At 50.2% G+C, this 20,651-nt stretch overlaps 1 protein-coding gene across 5 annotated transcripts in view; it reads left to right on the plus strand.

Moving 5' to 3' along the window:
* Positions 1–10,656, plus strand: part of RABGAP1 (RAB GTPase activating protein 1) — a 122,070-nt gene extending 111,414 nt beyond the window's left edge. For all 5 annotated transcript variants that reach the window (XM_075905614.1, XM_075905616.1, XM_006121941.4 and 2 more), the window contains 5 exons: positions 4,359–4,463; positions 4,919–5,002; positions 5,518–5,589; positions 7,072–7,269; positions 8,949–10,656. In XM_075905614.1, the coding sequence (XP_075761729.1) occupies positions 4,359–4,463; positions 4,919–5,002; positions 5,518–5,589; positions 7,072–7,269; positions 8,949–9,071 (582 nt within the window). In that variant the 3' untranslated portion in view covers positions 9,072–10,656. The remainder of the gene's footprint in view (positions 1–4,358; positions 4,464–4,918; positions 5,003–5,517; positions 5,590–7,071; positions 7,270–8,948) is intronic.
* The last annotated feature ends 9,995 nt before the right edge of the window (positions 10,657–20,651 follow it).

Genomic DNA, 20,651 nt, shown 5'->3' on the forward strand with positions numbered 1-20,651 from the left:
TTTCTTCGCCTTGGGATGTTTTTCCATTTGCCTCCAGGCCTAAGGACTTCGTATACATTTCTCACAGACTGCCATGGCCGGGATCCTGTGAGATCTCACGAGTGAAGCAAGGGCGGGTTTGGACACTTGTTGCCTTGGAGACCTTTAAGGGACATTCAGCAAGTGATGGTGGCGGTGTTTGCTATAAGCACCATTCTTCTTTCCAAGTCAGTACTAGATGAGTACCCCATCATGCCACTAGGCTGGACTATCCTGCTGAAGGTCCCATTTAAAGGAAACCTAAAGCTGAGGCTTTGACCACCATGGTCACGAAAAGAGCCCAAAGAAACATGAGGGAGAGGAGAGAGATTAGTTCCTTCATGGAACCAAATTCCTGCTTTGAAAGTTGCATTCTGACCTCCCCACAGGGTAAATTGGCAGTGTTATTCTTCCCCTCGTAACAGTACATGTGGTGTAGAGTAACTGGGGCAGGTTGGCTCCTGTTTTGGCAGAGCAATTGCTAAATGTACAGACTGTAAGATCCATCTGATCTTACAGGATGCAGATGCTTCCTTGGTGTCACTGAGTTGGGTAACAGAAAGTACATAGCTGGAGTCTAAAAAGCCCATTTTCTGACCTGTAGGGACATTACGGTGTCTCCTGCGTTCTGACTTGCTGGCAGCGGTTTAGTCTGTGGATATCGTTTCATGGTCACAATGCACTGCAGAACCCCAAAGTCCCTCGGACTGTCAATGGGACTTGGACTCTTAAGTCTCCTAGGTGCTTTTTGAAAAATTTCATCCTGTGTGTGTTGGATTGCTGCAGTCTGCCGATATGGGTTGAATCCATTAAGATTTTCCTTCCTTCCCACGTATTTGAAATCACACGGGTCATTTCCCATATCAATAATTTTGTAAAGGCAAATGCACTGGAAGGTACATTCTTGTCGAGGTCAAGTATTTACACGTGCATTTCCACTATCAGAAGACTGTACACTGGGCTAGATGATTTAGTCTGACCCAGTACAGCCATTCTTACGTGTCCTAAACTGAGAGAATATCCTTGATGCTAAAAATTGTCTTCCAAGATTCTTATAAAATTCAGGTTTTTTCCTTTTGTTCCCCCATGCTTGGATTCCAATTTTGTTAGAGGAACTTTTTCCTTTGTTGGCTCTTCCTACCATGTCCTAGTCAGATGATCACATTGGGATGTTTTGCTAGGATGTACTTTTGCAGAGACACAGAAGACTTGAAACCTGTGGTAGGGTCAAACCGAGCTCCTGCTGCCTCTGAGCTGATAGATATTAGCAGTGTATGGCAAAGAATGAAAGTGCTTGCATCCTATACAAGCGTTTATGAAAGCCCAGGTGAAGCTGGGTTTTGAAGGTTATATAAGCCAGGATTTGACAACCTAAAGGTGTCAGGGAAAGTTCAGGGAAAATACTGGAAGTTCTTATTGTTTATGGGTGAGTATTTCTACCCGTGGATGAATGTTGCTCCTTGTGAGGCTCATCTTACGGCTTTCAGGATTTCACACCCACAGCGCCCCAGTATTATGAAAACCTGCTATGAATATGAGTAATAAGTTCCATTACCCTTTTGTTCCAGGCAGAGACTTCACAAAATAGCAGCATATTTGCTTTGTTCCACCTCCTTTTCCATTTCAACAAAGACACCGTCGAGGAATGGGAGGACAGCTGAGCACTTGTGCTCAAAGGAGAGACCCCAGCATACAATGCACTGACAGATCATCTTTTGTTGCATTTGATATCCTCTAGGAACTGTGGTTGAACTCAGATGAGACTTAGCTGTGCTCTAATGTTGACTGGCTTATACCAAGCAGAATTAAGCCAAACCTCATTTGGTTATGCTCTGTCCATCCTCCAGAGATGGCTAAATTAAGTTTACAGAAATGCCTGTGCAGGGACTGACTTGATTTGATCCTAAACTCTAGGACCATGGATTTATTCTTTGAATGGGGCCCTGAGATCATGCTCCACTTCCACTGGTCAGCTGTCCTGGGAGGGAAGTACTAAAGGACATGGTGTAATTTACCTTTTCTGATACTTCAAGGTTCGTTTGCAATCTCCTAGCCTGGACAGATCAAAGCAAAGAGTTGAAATTAAACAGCTTCCTTCATTTCCTGTATACTAGCCCAGAAATTCAGCTTCAGTCATTTTTCTTTTGTTGGAATCAGTTGACAAGTTTTCTTCAAAACAGTTTGGAGCCAATAGATAGTGACAAGTCAGTCCCTTAAGACTGTGCCCCTGTTCTGAAGGATCATCACGACTTTAGTGGGCTGAAATTCACTGTCTGATTCTCTTCCTTCCGAAGGGATTGAGACGGTTGATTTTTGGTGTCTTTAAATGAGTTATTGATTATATCTATATAGTCAGTACGTCTGTCTGGGAGGCTTGAGCCGTTACATTTGTGCAGCAACACTGGAAAAGACGCTGTAATGGTTTTGAGTAACTTATCTATAATGTGATTTTTTTTTTTTCCCCCCCCATCAACCTAAGGAGCTTTTCAAGGCCGGTGTCCTAATCTTTTCCAGTATCATTTACCCTTTGCATTTTTACATTCCCCCAAAAGTATTTTTTCAAGATCAGACTTGTCGTCATAGTAGATCTTGGAATGAAAGTAAGGGAAAGTGCTGTCTTATTTGATCAGAAAGCTGAGTTAACATACAGCTATGGAGATGTGGTTTGGCATACTCCAGGACTGCGCCCTTAGGCCCAGGTAGAAGGGAGCTCACTACCTCCTTTTGGGGAGAAGGAGTGCTGTACCCTCTAGGGATTGAAAGTTCATTTCCGGTTTCTGTTCAATGTACACATTTTCTGCCGAAGTATTGAGCACTTAGTGGAGCAGGCGGTCCCTGGACTATTCCTATTTGTTTGTGTTGGATTCTGTTAAAATCTGAATAGCACAAGAAATAAGGGGAGTAATCGCTTCCCATCCCCATCAGCGGGCTTACAGACGTGACACCTGCCCGTGAAGGCAAAGGGGCATTTGCCTCGGGACCTAGTGATTCAGAGGGGCCCAGGGTGCTGGCCGCCGCTGGTCCCAAGCCTTTTAAATTGCTACCAGAGCACCGATGCAGTACTTTGGATGGCTCTTAGGGTTACCTGGGGAGGTGGTGCTGGGGGCCAGCTGCCCTCGGCTGTACCCCTTCCTCCCTTGCTCCGACCCCTTCCGGAAGCATGGAGCCAGGCTCTCCCCACCTTGCCAGGGGCCTGGCATCACTGTTGGCTCCCCTGCATGTCTGCTTTGATTTGGTGACGCTCTCCGAGGGCTTTCTCAATTAATCTGTTCCCACCAGGGCTTGGATGTTTGCAAAAGGAACATGATTGTTAGAGTCTGTAATGCAGATGTTCTTTCAAATAGCTATCTGTTCTGTGACTCCCATTGTCCTGTTCTGGTCCCAGGCCCAAGTGAAAAGGGAATATAGTCATTATTTCCCTAATTGGATTTCTTCCTGGGAGCAATCCTTCGGCTGCTGTCTTTGCTGAGCCTGGTCACTGAAATTAAAGAAGAGCTTTGGGAGGGAGGATTATCCATGCAGAACAGAGTTCACGCTGACTCCTGTCTTCTAGGCTAACCACTGTTAGCTGTTTGCAATGCAGGGGCGACCTGCATGGCAGTGCATAGGCCATGAAAGACCTGTTCTGTGACCCAGAAAGCGAAATCATTAAGGGCTGACTTTCTCCTTCTCACTCTCCCACCCTCGAGAAATGATTAATTTGTGCCTAGTACTGATGTGACGAAGCATCTGTCAGGTGCCATTTCCACCTTCATAAGAATAAGACCTGCCTCTTTAGTCACATTAGGAGATGGGTTGTGGTTTGCTGCATTTTATTGATTACCAAATTAAGAGCTGCAAATAATAAAGTCTCCCGGTGTACTCTGCCCATGTATTTGAGCCTCGGGAGTCTCCTTTTAATTTTCACCTTCCTAGTTTACATGAACTTACAAAATATACTGGAAACATCCAGAGAGTCTCTACAGGAAGGTCTCCATTTGGTGCGGTTTCTTCTGGTAGATGATGGCTGAGAAGCAGGGACCAGGGTCTCTTGTGAGAATGGTCGGAGGAAGGATAATTGTGCAGCAGGCACACAGTTTCCAGGAGAAGCTGTAGGAAGCACCAAATATGACAGATAAGTTTGTTCTTGTAGTGCTCTCCTATCAAAAAAGGCTCCTTTATCTCCTCTGATGGTACTTGGAATGAAAAATGAAGAGTGTCAAATGCTACGGCGGCCGTGGCAGAGTCCCAGGGCTCTGGTGTGCTCTTGGATGCCAAGAGACATACGCTCACCTTGCATATAATCCGTTAGTGATGGGAAATCCTGCGCTTGATGTTCTGCTCTTTGGTGTGTGTTTCAGGCCGAGGAAAAGGCAGATGCACTGAATAAGGAGTTGCTGATGACCAAACAGAAGTTAATTGATGCAGAAGAAGAAAAAAGGCGACTAGAAGAGGAGGCTGCTCAGGTGATGGGCGTTTCTGTTGCTTTCTTGTGTCTGTACAGCAGGGAAACTAAGCAATTGAGACCTGCTTGGGAAGCGCAGGGAGTGCAGCGAAACAGAGTTCCCTGTCCCTTTGAAAGCTGCTGCTTACTGAACGTTACTATTTCACTAACTCGGAAGCATGGATGCCCACACACTCTTACTGCATGTGGAAGCAACGTAAGATTCCAACTGTCACCATTTCTCCCGGTACATCTCCGACCACAAACCAACCCAATTTTCCTGACACGCTTTGCCATCAGGTTCTCCAACTAGCTTCGTAGATTGAAGTGGGTCTGGGCAAGCTCATTGTGTCTGAGCGGGCCAGCTCTCCAGGGCTCTGAGATAGAGGAATGGAGGTGGGTTGTCTTCTGCAGATGCTGTCGGAGTGTTTCTTTACTGGAGTGTAACTACAGAACTGTCGCTTCATTGTCCTGCAGCTGAAGGAAATGTGTCGGAGGGAACTAGACAAGGCAGAGTCGGAGATTAAAAAGAACAGTTCTATTATTGGCGACTATAAGCAGGTAGGTGCAGCCTTATGGTGCTGTTTCAGAATGTTAGGTTTGGATTCGCACTCCTGCAGTGCCTGCTATCCAATCCATCGCTCCATTTGCTAGGAATTTAGCCTCCGGGTATCCCTAAGCTGCATCAAACATGCCTCCAGGGGTAGGTGTGGCTTGCCACGCCCACAATCATGATTATTTACTGATTCCCGAGGCTCTGGTTGGAACTCTGCTTGCTTTTCAGTTTCTTGACTCCTCCAGAGGGGCTGAGCTATGAACTTACTTGCTTTGCCTCCAGAGGCACATATGTAACTCCTTGCGTTACTGCGTGCACGGTGTGTGACTGCAGTGAAAGGCCCTGCTGTAATGCCTAGGCTTCTGCAGCAGGGTCCCAGTTGCTTAAGAAACATTGACTGTGAATTTCTACCTCTTCCAAGGCCCTTAAAATCTCCCCCTTCGTGCTGCTGTCGCACAGGAGTTTGACGTTAACACTTACTGAGGCATTGCTGCATGGTAACAGACTTTTGCTTTGTTAGATTTGCTCTCAGCTGAGCGAGCGACTGGAGAAGCAACAAACAGCAAATAAAGCTGAAATTGAGAAAATCCGGGTAAGGGGCTGCATGTTCCCAGGGTCTTCACTGTTTAAATGTTACCAGCCTTATGAATCAGTGCATTTAGGGCAGTGTCTCTTAAACTGTGTCCCGTGGCACACCGGTGTGCCACGAGGCAGTTGGAGGTGTGCCTCAGAGAACAACAGAGTTCAAAATGGCCACCCTTAAAGGGACAGGCCATTTTTCCCCCCTCAATAACTCCCCCCCCACCCCTGACCTTTTTTTTTTCCTCTAACTTTTCCTCAGCCTCTTTTTGTGGAGCAAAAAAAAAAAAGTTCTTGATGTTCCTCATTAAAAAATTTTTTTTTGTTTGGTGTTTCTCTGAAAAAGTTTAAGAAACTCTGATTTAGGGTCTTTTACAAAGGGCTTTAAAGAACTAGCTGGAATGATGTGCTACCCCCAGGTGGTGCCTTCTCCTGCTACAGCAAGAAATCCCTCATGACAGCTATCACAGCATGTTACAGGATGGCATGGGACGGGACCTGCTCCCGTGTTTCACTGTTGGCACAAGTAGAGATGAAATACACGGCACCTACAGCGTTCTTCAGCTGCCACTTGGTGTTTCAGGAGGGGCAGTTAGATTCTCAGTCCCCCTACCATGCCATCCTGTAACATGCTGTTCCTCTTCAATAAGCAGTGGTAGCTGTCATTAGCTGTAGCAGGAGACTGCACCACCAGCCTGTTTTGACCATCATGTAACATTGAGGGGATGTAGAAATAATTATCCCAAAACAGTTTGGTCAACAGCAAGCTGTCCCTGTGCAGCTCAGAACAGTAACCCTGTGCAGCCAGTGGACATGTGGCCCTGTGGTCATCCGACTGTTCAGTGTGTGTATGGTCTGCCTTGCCACTTAGTCGTAATGTTCTTTGCCTTGTGTCGGTCACGTCTAATCCGTAGGGCGTTTCCACAGAGAATTTCCCCCCTTGACAAAGCTGATTGCATTTCAGCACAGGTCAGAAGTCACAATCATTTTTCTGTCCGATTCACAGCTCTTTGTCAAATCTCTTGAAATATCGATTTAGCGCTGGACCCTGTGTATTACTTGCGACTCTTCTGTGAACAATACTTGGATTTCCAGAATGCTTTCACCCGAGGCTCTGAAAGCACGTTGTGGACATTAAGTTTCATTTCATTCCTGTTCTGTAGACAATACTTTGGGGGGAGCTCTACGCCACTACGTGGGCACAGAATTCATGTTCCCTGCAGTTTTCTTTGCTTCCCCTCAGAAAAATGATTTTCTGATGGGGAAGCAAAGGAAAGCAATAAGAGCAGTTACACGTCCCTCCTCAGGAGCCTAGAGCAGCCAGCTGAGAAGTAAATTACCGAGAGAGAGGGTGGTGCTGTGAGCCCGATCAAACCCACCCCTTGTGCGTCCAGCCCCCCTGCACCTAAAAGCCCCCCATGCTCACACCCCCTTCCCGCGACGCTTCCCACCCTCCTGAGCAGAAATGCACAGCAACAGATGTTTTTGATTTTAGCAAAAAGTGGATGACTGTGAATACTGCCGAGAGTTCTTCAATAAAGAAGGGCGTGTGAAGGTCGCCAGCTCTGCCAAGGATGCTTCTGATGAGGACACGGATGAGGAAAAGGAGACTCTGAAAAACCAGCTGAGGGAAATGGAGCTTGAACTGGCCCAAACCAAGCTGCAGTTAGTCGAAGCAGAGTGTAAAATACAGGTAATGCTTGGGGGTTATTTTTTGTTATGGAGCAGAGCTGCCTTGAATTTGTGTTTGTTTAAATAAATAAAGTAAGTAAGTTTTGGAGGGGTGGGATGGGAGCAGATAGTTGGCTGAAATGGCAACCTGCTATTTCCTGAACGGGACATTTAGCCAAATATTTTGCTTGGAAAGCTCAGCTGATGCAGATAAAATAATGAAAATCACACGGGTCCCTTTTTACCTGCTGTCACGAAATCCAGACATCTGCCCAGTTGCTTCCTAGCACTGTCAGCCTGATCTGATGTGACAGTGTGGGTGGGAAAAGTAAGCCCCATGCTTCCTATTTTAACTCCGACACAGCAATGAATAATATAGGCGGCCTTTATTTTACAATGGAGTAGTTGCGGATCGAACAAATACCTCATGACAGATGTTGCTTGGCACCGGAAGGGGGGAAGGCTCTGAGATACTGTGGTGTTGAACGTTTTAGATCCCACAGGGATGCTGTTCAGTGGCCATTTGATTTAAATCCGAAGGGATCAAAATGAAAGCACAAAGAAAATCGTGCCATAGAAGTGGCTTTATAGCTGCTGTGTTTATCAAAGAGTGTGGCTTAGACTTTTAGCCCCCTTGCTCTTCTGTCTGGTCATGGATTGTTAGCTGCTAGAAATACAAGAAACCCATATACCCTGTACTGGCACAGAGGGGATGATAGTTTCCCTCGGTGTGTTCTTCAGTTCTTTGTCCAGTCTGTTTTCAAATGTACCAAGCAAGAAAGCTTCTGCTGCTTCCCTTCGATCCATGGTGGAAAGGTGAGAAAAGTCTTCCGCAGGCCGAGGCTGCTCGACTTTCTTTTGCTCATTGTTGTGCCCGTGGAATAACCAAAATTCCCCTCCCTTCTTTGCATTCGTGTTTCTGATGCATGTAATCTCTTCCAAAACGTGCTCCTTGTTTTCAGCTGAGCAAATCTGGACATACGAGTTCATTCAGGTTGAACCTCTCTAGTTCGTCACTGTTTGGCCTGGCAACATCGGTGGCCCGGCAGACGGGTGTCTGCTTATCCCACAGTCCGTGAACTTTGTTTACAGCCACCTCCGAGTGTTCTGTGCTGTTGTTTAGTTTTGATTGGCTCCTAAGTGTCTTCTAAGAGCACAGAAAGCAGTGGAAGTGTTGGGGATGCTGCTTGACAATATTGACCTCCTGTGGTTTGGCAAATTCTCTGGTTCAGCGCCGGGTAGGTCCCAAGGGCGCTGGACTAGAGAGGTTCAACCTGTACTAACTTTGTTTAAAAAAAAAAAAAAAAAAAGTGCATATAGATTTAATTAGAACTGAAGGCTGAGGGGTTACGTTTGGGGCAATTATCAGGTTATTTTTTAATTTAGCAATTTCAGAATGCTTTTTGCCAAAAGTGAGTAAGGAAGAATCCAGATCCTGATGGGAGAATTTCCCACTCATCTCATTGTCTGTGCTGAATTAGAGTATGAATGCACTAATAAAAAACCTGGACGTGTCTGGCTGATAAGAATCACTGTGAGAAGGGCAGTCGGATAGAATACCTGCATTGGTTTTATATAGAGAATGGCTCTTCACAAGCAAACGTTACCAACAGACTATTGAATTCCTGACTCCCTCTGAGCCTTAATGAAATCATTTTGTGCTAGGCAGCGGATCACAGCTGTCGATGCTTCTTTTTGCAGGATCTAGAGCACCATTTGGGCCTGGCGCTGAACGAGGTACAAGCAGCAAAGAAGACGTGGTTCAACAGAACAATAAGTTCTATAAAAACAGTGACTGGTGTCCAAGGAAAAGAGACTTGTTGAAAAGGAAAAACTCGGTCAAACACATTTTTCTTAAACACAATACCTTTTGTTGCCTTCCGTGGCCAGATGTTTAAATCTGTGACATGTGAGAGGACCAGAATGTACATAAAATAGAATCACAGCATGTCAGGATTTCAATAGGTCAGTGATAAAGTGGATGGAAACACAAAAAGAGGCTTTATTGCTAGACACGGATCTTCATACTACTGATATTTAACAGGTGAGGTAGCTAGATTGATGCTCTTCAGAGAAACACTCCATTCTGTGGTCTGGCTGGAGGCTTTTCACAGACTAGGTACGAGAACTTACCAAATTCTAATTGTTAAGTTTACATACAATAGATCGTTTTACAGTTATAACATTTTTTAAATATTTTATTTGATAAGCAAGTGTCACTAACGAAGAGAACAATGACTCTTAGCAAGAACGACATCAGTGCCAGAAAGCAGTCCCCAAAAGTAGGATTTGGAGAGGAGGCGGCGGCAAGTTTTGCTTTGCGGAAGGGGATGGTTTCAGAGTTTTGGTTGGAGCAACCTCATTTGGTTTTAATGCATACCCTAATCCATCTCTCTGTGTTCGCCATTTCTGTCTGTCACTAATCAATTCTATGCAACTCTGGGTTTTTTAGCGTGGGCTGCCAAATGAATTCACAACCCGAAGCTGGGCTAGGAGGCTTGTCTGAGAGCTAGGTAAGAATAATCAGAATTCTTGGCAAATTTTGTTTTACTTCTGTGTCATATTGTTTGCGCCCCACATATCCACCGCGTTTCAACCCCCACGCCAGGACTGCTACCGTGTACTAATTATGTGAATGTTTGACACGTCATTACATCTGTTTGTTTGTTTTTTATCCGGCTGTAGCCTTCTGTGAAGTTCTGTGAGAGCTTCCAGAATTTAGTTTTGCACATAGGTATGAATGAGATGAAGAAACAATAAACTGAGATATTTAAGGGGCAAAAATCGCTGCCCGAGCGTGGCAGCGAACGTGTTTTGCTGTGTGTGTCATAACTGGCTTTCCTGGTAACACATTCAGAGGGTCTGTAGGTAATTTTTCCACGCTCAGTGCAGTTGCACTAACAGGTGCTAAATGTGCTTGGATTTCTCATCCTTTGGATTGTCCCGAAGTTCTCATCAGAAAGCTGTAGAATGGAGGTTTTGCACCTTGTAATTTTTTTAATTTATAATGGTTTGTGTTATGCTGAATTATCTATTGCATCAGTGGATACATTTTGTGTGCAGTGTGAGTATAAGCTGGTTACAATAAGAGGCACTGGTTTGTATATAAAGATATTTGGTTTATTTTGTATTTCTACCTTTTTCTCGTTGACTGTACTAACGCGAGCTGGTGTAATCTGCAACTGTGGGATGCTTACGCTTACGCTTTTTTTGTTAACGGCATACATTCTCTTCATTGTTTAATACCAAAAATGCTGTAACTCCATCAATATTAGATGTGTGGATATGGTGGTAGGGTAGTTGCTAGTGTGTATACTTCATGAATTGAAATATAACTTAGTAAAATTGTATTACTATTTTGTTGTTTCATTTCATTTTAACAGTGAATTAAATATTTTGCAATACGAAACTGGTTCTCTTCTTAAAACGCTTTTTGCACCTGCAAACTCCCCAAGGCCAAAGTCATTAATACACAAAGGAACCGGATCTTCCTGGTGTGGCGGAAGGCCCCTCTGTGTTGTAAAAAGCGTGGCTCTGCCCTGACAAGTGACTATAAAAATGCCCTTCTGGAGCCACTTGGATCTGAGAAACAGACTTGTGCTCTCTGCTTTGTGCCTCATCACCAGTCACAGGAGTTCTCGGGCCAAATTCTACTCACGTTGTCTTCACTGGGTTGGCCACTTCTAACGGAGGACAAATTTAACTGTGCAACAGGATGACTGTGTGAACTAGGGCACAACGCGCACCAGCTGTGTGCTGCAGAAATCGGAGAAGTAAATGTGCTTTTCTCTTGGAAGTGAGTAAAGACAATCTCTCTGAAAGTGCACCTGTTCTAGAAAGGTGTCCCATAGCAACTTTTCCGAGAGTAGCCCTGCTTTCAGGGAGTTGCATTGTAGGGTTCTTAACCATGTGCAGACTTGGCTGCTTTCTGTTTCACAGTGATGCTTTTCAGAATGAACCCAGATCTGCACTTTGCCAATAACGATCATTGTAATTTGGACACCGTTCGAAGTTAACTGGTAAAAATTTCCTCTCCCAGCTTCCCAAAGTGAGAGGAAAACAAGGTAACTTCTTCCATCCCTTTGAGGAAAGGTTAAAAAATAACTGACTATTGAGGATGATTTTTTGTTCATATCTTAGCCATACTCCAGGTAATTATCGCATCAGGGATTGCATGAAACAGATACTTTTTGTGTTTGTATGGACACAGGATAACCTGCACAACCTCCTCACACCTTTCCAATCACGCTGTAATATTTTAAAATTGAATGTGGGCGTGGAATATTACCAAATTCCCAGTGTAGTCCTGAATCCAAAATAGCCCCGGCCTTACACAGACTTGGGTCCTGTGCTGAGATCCAAATATTCTGGAACTAGGTTAAATATAAAATATGACAAGAGAGCAGATTGGTGAGTGGGGAGTCTCCTCTGCCCTCAGCTTCAGCTAAGTTTGTGTATCAGGTGCAAAATAAGTTAAGCTCTTCTGTGCCCTGCAATTTTACGTTTTCTGTTCTTTGCAGCATGGTAATGCCAAGTTATAAGACGTCTGTTGTGTGACTTTAACTGCTTAGCTAGTCGGCATCTTCAGATGCCTTAATCTTAAAAGAACAATCCAGAGGTTCACCCATGTGTGTGCTCATCTCGTCAAGTCTCTTCCAGCCTTCCTGCGGAGAAATCTATTTTTTTTTTTTTTTTTTTTTTTTGTGCCGGAGAGTTGGGGGGTGTCTCGCAAAGTTTTTTTATCACCCTGCCATCTGGCTTGCTGATGAGAAGTGCTTCCTATTTGGAAGAAGATTTCACTCCGTCTGCTCAGCTTGTCTTCTCAAAAATATACAAAAACGCGTTCCAATGTGGACACGCACTCACACGTTCTTTTCGTTCTAAATTGTACCCTTTGTCACTTGGCCCTGAGATACCTGGGATTTTGCAGACAGCGCCTGTAGAATGCATACAGATTTTGTAACTGGTTTGGGCTGAGGGCAAGGAACGAGAATTCACTTCTGCCTGAGATGCTGGTGGTTGACATTTGTCAAATCCAAAATAACTCAAATCTTTTCTAGAGAGAGTGTCACACTCCTGTTCAAGACATTATCTTAGGTTAGTGGAGGGAATACACTCAGCTGCTGTTGTCATCAATGTTGTATAAAGGGTTGGCTAGTTAAAAATTGTCTGATTTTTATTTTCCCCCCTTTTGAAAAACTAATAAATGGACTTTAGAACGTAACTCTAGGGAAAAGGAGGGGGGATAGATCAGAACGTGGGGAGAAAGTTTGGCCATCTCTTCTCTGGGTTTTCCCCCTACACTTGCACCACCTCCTTCACCCTGGCAGAAAACCAGAGGAAGTGTGATCTAGTAAGAGTCAGAACTCTTGAATTCTGAAGTGTGTCTCCTTAAGGAAGTAATGATTCCATTGTGCCTGTAAAAAGGAGATAAAATTCATGTGTGCATCAAGGCCTAAAGATTGTGAAGTACTTTGGTCCTCTCAGCAAAGGTGCAAAGTCTCACCCATCTCTCACTAAAATTATAATCCCAGTAAAAGGTCCAATTTGCATTAATTGGACTGGCTCCCCTCCCTTCACTGCAAGTTCCTACTTTGTTCCAGCTTCTTGGGGTTGGCAGGAAGGTGTCACTAGTAGCAAAGAAGTTGGAGTATGGTTGCGGTTTGCATGACACCATCTCCTGCCTTGGAAGGACCTTCGTGGGGGTGGATTTCACAGCTATGCTGTTGACTAATCGTCTTTTCCATCCAGAGGCTGATGTTCGAGTCACACTGGCTGTCGGAAACCAGGGAGACTCTAGGTGCAGTAAACCCACCCAGGCTGTCAAGCTCCCATTCTGGCTGTACCTAGATGTTGTGAATTTTTGAACAGTGTTGATGAGCTGGGCTCACCTGGTGCCTTGGACCAGGGTCGTCTCCATATCTTGAAAGATAATCTCTCATGCTGCCTCTCCTCTGCTTGGCAAATGCAAGACATCCCTATGGCAACTGGCCCTTACTTGGAAAAGTAACATTCCAAACTAATTTTGCGTCCATGTGACCAGGCTAGGGATGGGAACGACTAGTCGATTACCTGATCTGCAAATGCATATTGGATAGTCAACAGGCTAGTCGACTAGTCGCTTCCCCTGCCCCCTTGCTGCCCTTTCAGTAAGGGGGGAAGTGAAAGGGGGCGCTTCAAAGCGGCAGCCCTAGGGCTGTTATTCCACTTCAAAGGCGAAAGCGCTATGGGGAGCATGGGGCCAGCGGGGAACTACACGAGTCCCCTGCTGGCCCTGTGCTCCCTGCAGCACTTTCGCCTTTGAAGTATAGCAACAGTCTGAACAGGGTCTGGACATGGTGCCCAACGGCCCCAATCCTGGCTCCAGTTTAGTCCATTGACCCCACTGACAACTGCCCACCAGAGAGGTTAGCGTGAGCACCTCCGTGAAGGGAAGGTCTACGACTCCGCCTGTTGCGACGGAGATGGGGGCAGTCTCAACGGATCGGTGAACGGAATCAGACCTCTTTGAAGGCTCAAGCCAAAGACATGAGGTTTGGGCCGAGGCCCTGGGCTGAGCTCGGGGTTCTGTTTGGGGGACGGGAGATCTTGGGGATGCTGGCTGGATTCCTGCTTTGTCCTCCGGTGAGCTCCGTGTGACCGGACAGTCCTGGTCTTGTCCACCAGAGCCGCTCAGGACCCAGACTGGTGAACTCTGCTGTCATTCCCCCAGGTGAGCCGACGCGCTCGGGCGGCAGCACCAGGGCAAAGGAAATTCAGGGATTTAAGCCAGAAAAGGTTTGTGGTGGTAATGTCTGGTGGGAGTTAGTAACAGGAGGGGGAATCGTGCTTTTAAATAGCTGGAACCTGACAGTGCTCTAAATGCTTTGGCAGGGGAGCAGGCAAAATTCCCTCAGCTCACGCCCTGGGCCTCCAGCAGGCCGCCTACGTGGGGAGGATTTTGCCCTGACTGACCATGAAGTGTCTCGAGAATTTCTGCTTGGTGTCCCCACCATTCCATTTTCCTGTCTGGTCACTAATAGGGCGACAGCCACCGCAGCCCCCAGGGCGAGGCCGGGGAGGGTCGGCAGGGCTAAGAGTAGAAGGGGCAGGCAGACCACAGTCCAGACTGTGGCCCCTCAGCCCCCCATTGCGACACTCCCGCAGCAATTCAGCGGGCCCTGGGGTGCCAGCTCCCGCCATTGCCACAGTAGCAGCAGTTGTGAATTCTGGGCCCTGGGGCAATTGTCCCCTTCTCCCCCCTCCCCCCCACCATCAGCAGGCCTGCTTGTCACAGGAATGGCTTGTGACGCTGCACCTCCTTTGCTGAGTAGCAATGAGGCCGGCAGTTAAAAGCTGCAATCTAGGATGTGAAAAATAACGCAGGCCTCCCTTGGCCTTTTCCTCTGTAATTTGATGAGCAGCGATCTGGTCCTTTGCCCTGTCAGAGGCCCAGTGCAACAAGAAACCAAACTTAACACTAATTGCACGCACATGCACACACACACGCACATGCACTCGCGTACGTGCACACGCACACACACATGCACTCACGTACGTGCACACGCATGCATACTGCATCTTTCACCTTGTGGCGTGAAAACGGATTCCCATTTCTAGTGAGGAGCGGAGTGTGATTTGTGATTTTTTCCTGAGCACCCAGGTTTTCTTTCAGCCTGTGGGTTTCCCTTTTGGGTTTGCTGCTGGCCTCGGTGGAGGAGGAGCAGTCAGATTTGGAAGTGCTAATCAATCGCCCTCCAGCTGGGCCAGATTTTCAACTCCTACTTAGGCGCAGAAATAAGGGCCCCGGGTTTCCAAGCGCACCCTGCAGCGCGCACGGGGGCACGGTGGGCAGAGTTTCAAAGCAGCTCAGCCCTCAAGATGCTGAAATCTTCTGAAACCACCCTGGCCTACGTAGGCGCTGAGGTCTCATGAAAGCTGCACCGTCACGTGCTGCAGTGCTGGGCCGGAAGGCGCAGGGGAGACTGATGAGCTAGGTGGGCACCTCAGAGCCAGCTCTCCGCTGCGAGAATGAGCCAGGCCCCGTTTGCACGCGGCTGGTTTTAAGCTGCGTGACCTGAACCTGCTTTGGTTTCAACATGGCTCCCCAAACAGGAACCCAGTGGCACCGAAGGCTTGTGGATGCAGCCTAGTTAATGCGCCTCTGGCCCCGCGTGGGTCCTGCCTGCGCAAACCTGGGGGGAGGAATGGAGGGGGGGAAATGTTGCATTTTTTTACTCTGCTCTAGTGGCTTGAGCTACAGCCGAGCTCCCAGTCCAGTTCTCCGACCACTTGGCAATACTGCCTCTCTCTAGCTGCATAACCTCACTGTGCTTCACTTTACCTACCTGCCTTGCCACAATTGCGAGGACCCATGGGGGGGGGGTGTTTTGTGAAAACTGGGTGGAAATGGCTGTGGCAAGGAAAGTATGATAAATGCCCATGTTTCTACACCCAGAAGCAGGGGAGTGTTGTCTAGTGGATAGAGCAAAACTGAGGCCATATGAGAGCGTCCCTAACCACGGATTCCCTACATAGCCTCAGGCAAGTCACTTAAATCTGTGCCTCAGTTTCCCCCACCCCGCTCTCTTGCCTGCGAAATGGGGGATCATCTGCGGGAAGGCCCTGTGCCGGTGCTCTGGGTGAGCGTGAGGGTGCAGGGTCAGGGGCGGGGAGTTCTAAGCAGCGCGTCCCTGCACCCCTGAGCCTAAAAGCGCTGCTGGCCACAGCTCCGTTGCTCTTAGAACTACGCTGTTTTCCTTGGTTCGGCAGGGGAGTCGTCGCACGGGCAGGGGGGCGGGCAGGCCGAGGAGTGACTCACCCTTTCAAGCGCTGACTTCTGCAGCGTGTGCGCCTGGCTTCAGTGGCTGGGAGCGGAGGGAGGTTTTCCGGCGCAGGGGAAGCTTCCTAGGCAGCTGCCTGAGAGTTGTCGCTGCGGGCGGATCGGCGTTACCGGAGGTGACAGGCCCCGCAGCCAGCGGGAAGAGCCGCTGGAGGAGGATGGGCAGTGTCGCGCCAGGTCCCAGCAAGCGCCAGCCACTTCTGCAGCCTTTGGGCCAAAGGCGGGAATGCTGCCCACTGCCACCTCCCTGATGCCCAGAAGAGAGGAGGGACCCCGGCCTGGAGGCTGAAGGCTGGGCTTCCCAGCATGGTCCTCCGGGGCGAGCGCCCTTTCTTGTGTGCACCATGCTGGGCCGGCACGAGGCACCAACCCTGAGCATCCGCCCCAGCGCTTGCAATGGGTCTCGGTGCCCCGGCCCCGTGGCTCCCTGCCTCCCATACCATGGGGTCCTTGGGCATGAGTTGGGGTCTGCCAGTTGCCCCTGGGCACCGGTGCTCAGTTGGGAGCAGACGCTGTGGGTTGTAAAAGGCCTGGGGTCTCCTGTTCTGGGCTTTGCTGGATTCCAGGTGTACGCTGGAAGTTCCCCCCGTGGGGTGGGGTGGGGTGTATCGTCCTCCAGCAGAACACTGGCCCCCCCCCGCTCTGTCCCCCCACTGGAATCGTGTCCACTCCTCTCCTGCCAGCGGTGGAGCGGCATTGGCAGCAGGAACAGGGGCGACCTTGGCAAAGGAGCTAGGATGGTCGCAGCCCCGTTCCGCTGTCGGCCTCCGGTCTGTGGGGGGAGGTGCTGGAGCCCTGCTGGCAGGGAAGGGCCGGCGCGGACCTCGTCCGGGGCAGAGTGCCTGTGGGTGGCGGTAAAGACCAGCCTTGACCGCACAGCAACTGGGAAAAGGGGGGAGAACCGCGGCCTGGTCCTTACGGAGCAGGAGCCCTGGCTGTGCGAGGTGTGCAGTGAACGCCTGGCAGGAGTCTGAGGAGGCTGGGCCCTGATGTGCCCTGCTCTGGGTGTGATCCTGGCAAGGAAAAGCATTGAGGAGTTGTAAGTGATCTCTCTCCTGCCCTCCATCTCCACCCTCTGACAGAGAGGCGAGGGGCACCATTCCTTACCCACCCTGGCTAACAGCCATCGATGGACCTAACCTCCATGAATCTATCTCGCTCTTTTTTGAACCCTGTTAAAGTGCTAGCCTTCACCACATCCTCAGGCAAGGAGTTCCACAGATTGACGGTGCGCTGTGTGAAGAAGAACTTCCTTTTATTTGTTTTAAACCTGCTGCCTATTGATTTCATTTGATGGCCCCTAGTTCTTATATTATGGGAACAAGTAAATCACTTTTCCTTAGTCACTTTCTCCACACCACTCATGATTTTATAGACCTCTGTCATATCCCCCCTTAGTCTCCTCTTTTCCAAGCTGTAAAGTCCCAGTCTCTTTAATCTCTCCTCCTAGGGAACCTGTTCCCAACCCCTCAGCATTTGAATTTTTTAGTCTCCTGCAGAGAAGGTGCAGCTCAGGTTGGTTTGTGCCCTTCAGGGGCCGGCTGGCCAGTGTCTGAGGGGCAGGGGACAAAGCTGCTCCCTGATGCGCATACGCCAGGTGCCCCGCTCATCCGTGGGGAGGAGGGAGAGCGGGACAGGGAGGGTGGTGGATGCAGGGTTCTGTCAGGGGCCAGCCGTTTGGTCAGGACTATCGCCGGGCACGGGAATAGGGGGAGGGTCCCACTGGCCTGTCGAGGAAGAAGTAGAAATATTGGTATTGAAGAGCTGCCCGGCGGGAGGAGGATGCTGACGGGGCTATTTATGAAGGGCTGTTCTTTTGAGCTTTAAAAGGCCAATTGTGGGGTGAGCAAGAGCCGCCCCCATACTTCGGTCCTGCCCAATTCCTGGTGGGAGCCCAGCATGGCCAGGGGAACGGACTCTGACTGGACGCCCGACGGGGGTTAGAAGGGGGGGGTGAGTGCACAGGGGGGCAGCCTGCGGGCCCTGGGTGGTGCGGGGGAAGCCCTGGGGGAGCCTGGGCTGAACCCCGCAGAATTCTGTGTGAGCGTCTGGCCCTCCTCCCCCTCACCCCGACCTGCCCCACACAGGCTGGGCTGCGCCCCCGCCCTGGGTTGGTTCTGACACTAAAATGCCTCCTTGAACAGCCACCGGCTGCTCTGTAGCTGGGCCAAATGCGCCTAATGCGCCTGAAAGCTGCTGCTGTGGCTGCGGTCAGTAGCGTTACCAGGTGTCCAGTTTTTGCCCAGGCAGGCCGATAAATTGTCTTCTGTCCGGTAAAACCCCCAGAAAATACCAGACATGTAAAATTTTCTTTTTCGCTCTGATGGAAGGCTGGCAAAACCCTGCTGCATTTTTTTTTTGGGGGGGGGGGGGGGCAGGGGCATTTAAAGGTGCAGTGACCTTTTTTTTCCCCCCTCTTAACAAGTTTGGGTTTTTGTTTTGGCTAACCAATTTTTTTGCCCTACCCTGCTTGGGATTTTTTATGAAGGGATCTGGCAACCCTAGCGGTCAGGGGTTCTCCAGAGAGCTAGCCAGCAAGAGCTGGAAAGTTCCGCGTCTGCCAAAGCTTCCAGCCCCCCCCTTCCCCCAATCTGACTGGGGGTGTTTCTCCCTCGGCTCCTTCTCAACCAGTGTCTGGGCGTCCCAGCCTGGCCGTGCAGATTTCCAGCCGCAGTGTGTCCTAAAAGGGGATTTTTTTTCTTCATCCTGGTTCATAAAGCAGCCGAGCTCGTGCTCCTCAGCCCCCCGTGGAATACTAAGGGAGCCCCCTGGCAGGCGAGGCGAGAGGGGAATAGGGCGCAGAAGGCTCCTAGCGGGAGCTGCTTTGAGGCGCAGGCCTGGGCCCCTGGATGAATTCTGTGGGGCGCCCTTCGCCAGCCGGGTGCAGCCTGCTCGGCTGGCGCGCTCCGGTTTTCCAGCCGCCTGCCCCACACGTGCGTCTGAGCGAGAGCTGGGATCCCAGCTTCCCCACAGGGCCCTGCAAGGTGCGGCTCCCATTTTAATCCTGCCCGAGGCCGGCCTGGCTGCTCTTGTCTGCCCTGCGACCTGAGCCAGGAGCAGGCTCTCGGGCCTCCCCCGGCGGGCGGCTGTCAGGGCTGTTGTGGTGCGGAAAGGAAAGACTTTCGGCTTAGAGCCGGCAAAGGCGCTGGGGCTGCGCTTCTGGGGGTCTTGGCAGGAGCTGCTTTCTGCTGAGCCGTGTGGCCGTAGAGTCCTGCCCCTGCACTTTGCTGTCTGGGCTCCAAGGCAGGAGGGGGCTGTTGGAGCCGGGTTATTGAGAGATCCCACTCTTAGGGAGCCAGTCTCTTTCCTCATCCATGGCTCGGCAGCGTCCCATCCCACCCCGGGCTTCACGTCCCGCCTCCCTCTAGGTGGCTCCAGCTCTGGCCCTGTCTTTCGCCAGGTAAAGGGATCTAGAGTCACCCTCCCCTCAGGGCTCCAGGTCCCTTCCCCTGTGCCCTCCTCCCGCCCTCCCTAGAAATTCAGCGATTGCCCCCAGCCGGCCCTGTCTCGGCTGTCATAGTCGGTGCTGGATCGATGTGGCGGGGCCCCCCGGCCTGGTCCAGTCGGGGGCTGGCCCTTTGCTCCTCCCCCACCCCAGATCTGTCCCCTTCCTCCCCTCCAGGCCAAACTCCGTCCAACCAGTGGCAGCTGCCCCCAGACGGACCCTCCCCTTCTCCCCAGTGGGGCAGGCGCGGCCCCTGCATGCACCCACGGCGCTGAGCACGAGGCACCGACTGTGGGGTCGGAAGGAGGCAGGTGCCCTTCCCCAGCCCCTCCCCTGCTTCCTGCGCCCTCAGTCTCCAGGGGCCAGGCCCAACACAGGCGGCTGCTGCGGTGCCCAGAGACATCATGGGCCCTGCAGGCACCCCTGGCGGGCAGCTGGCATCTTGGTGCCTGCTCTTCTATGAAGCCAGCGCCTTGCTGCCCAAGGCCGAGCAGACGGAATGGCAGGGCCGTTGCCCAGAAACGACGCTTTTGGCCCCGCGCAGCCTGGTTATCCCCAAGAGGGTGCAGCCTACGGCTTGGCGAATGGTTACGCACCTGCTTAGCGTGCAGCACATGTGTGTGGGGGGGGGGGGGGCGCAGAGCCCTGCGCTGGCAGGGAGTCCTCTACCCCGTGGCCTTCTGGCGATGGGAATTCCACACCCGCCAGGCAGCTCTCAGACCAGCTTTGCTCCCCAGTCATCTGAACTTTCCCCGTAGTTTTATTTCTAGGGAAACCCCCCTCCCTTCACCCTGGTGAAGGATGGTGACAAATGCACGGCTGGTCACGGTTCGGGAGGTGCGGCCCCTGGGTGTCTGCGCTGGTCCCGCGTCCCTAGTGTGCGGTCCAGCCGCTGCTCTCGTCTCACCACTGAACTCAGTTATTTTCCGTGTGTGATCAGAGCCAGTTTTTCACTAGTATTATTTGCTCTGCCTCTCTCAACAGCTCCCCTGTGCTTTCTACCAAGGCGGGGCAGGGGGAATTGGCCCCCTTTGGGGGTTAGTTCTCCCCCAACCAGCATCGGCAGCCACTTCTTTTTGGCCACGGTGTCTGTGGAGTCTGTGCCGCCTCCGCCGGGCCCCGCGCGCTGACACACTGA

Source organism: Pelodiscus sinensis, chromosome 22 (genome assembly GCF_049634645.1).
Source record: "Pelodiscus sinensis isolate JC-2024 chromosome 22, ASM4963464v1, whole genome shotgun sequence".
Lineage (NCBI taxonomy): Eukaryota > Metazoa > Chordata > Testudines > Trionychidae > Pelodiscus > Pelodiscus sinensis.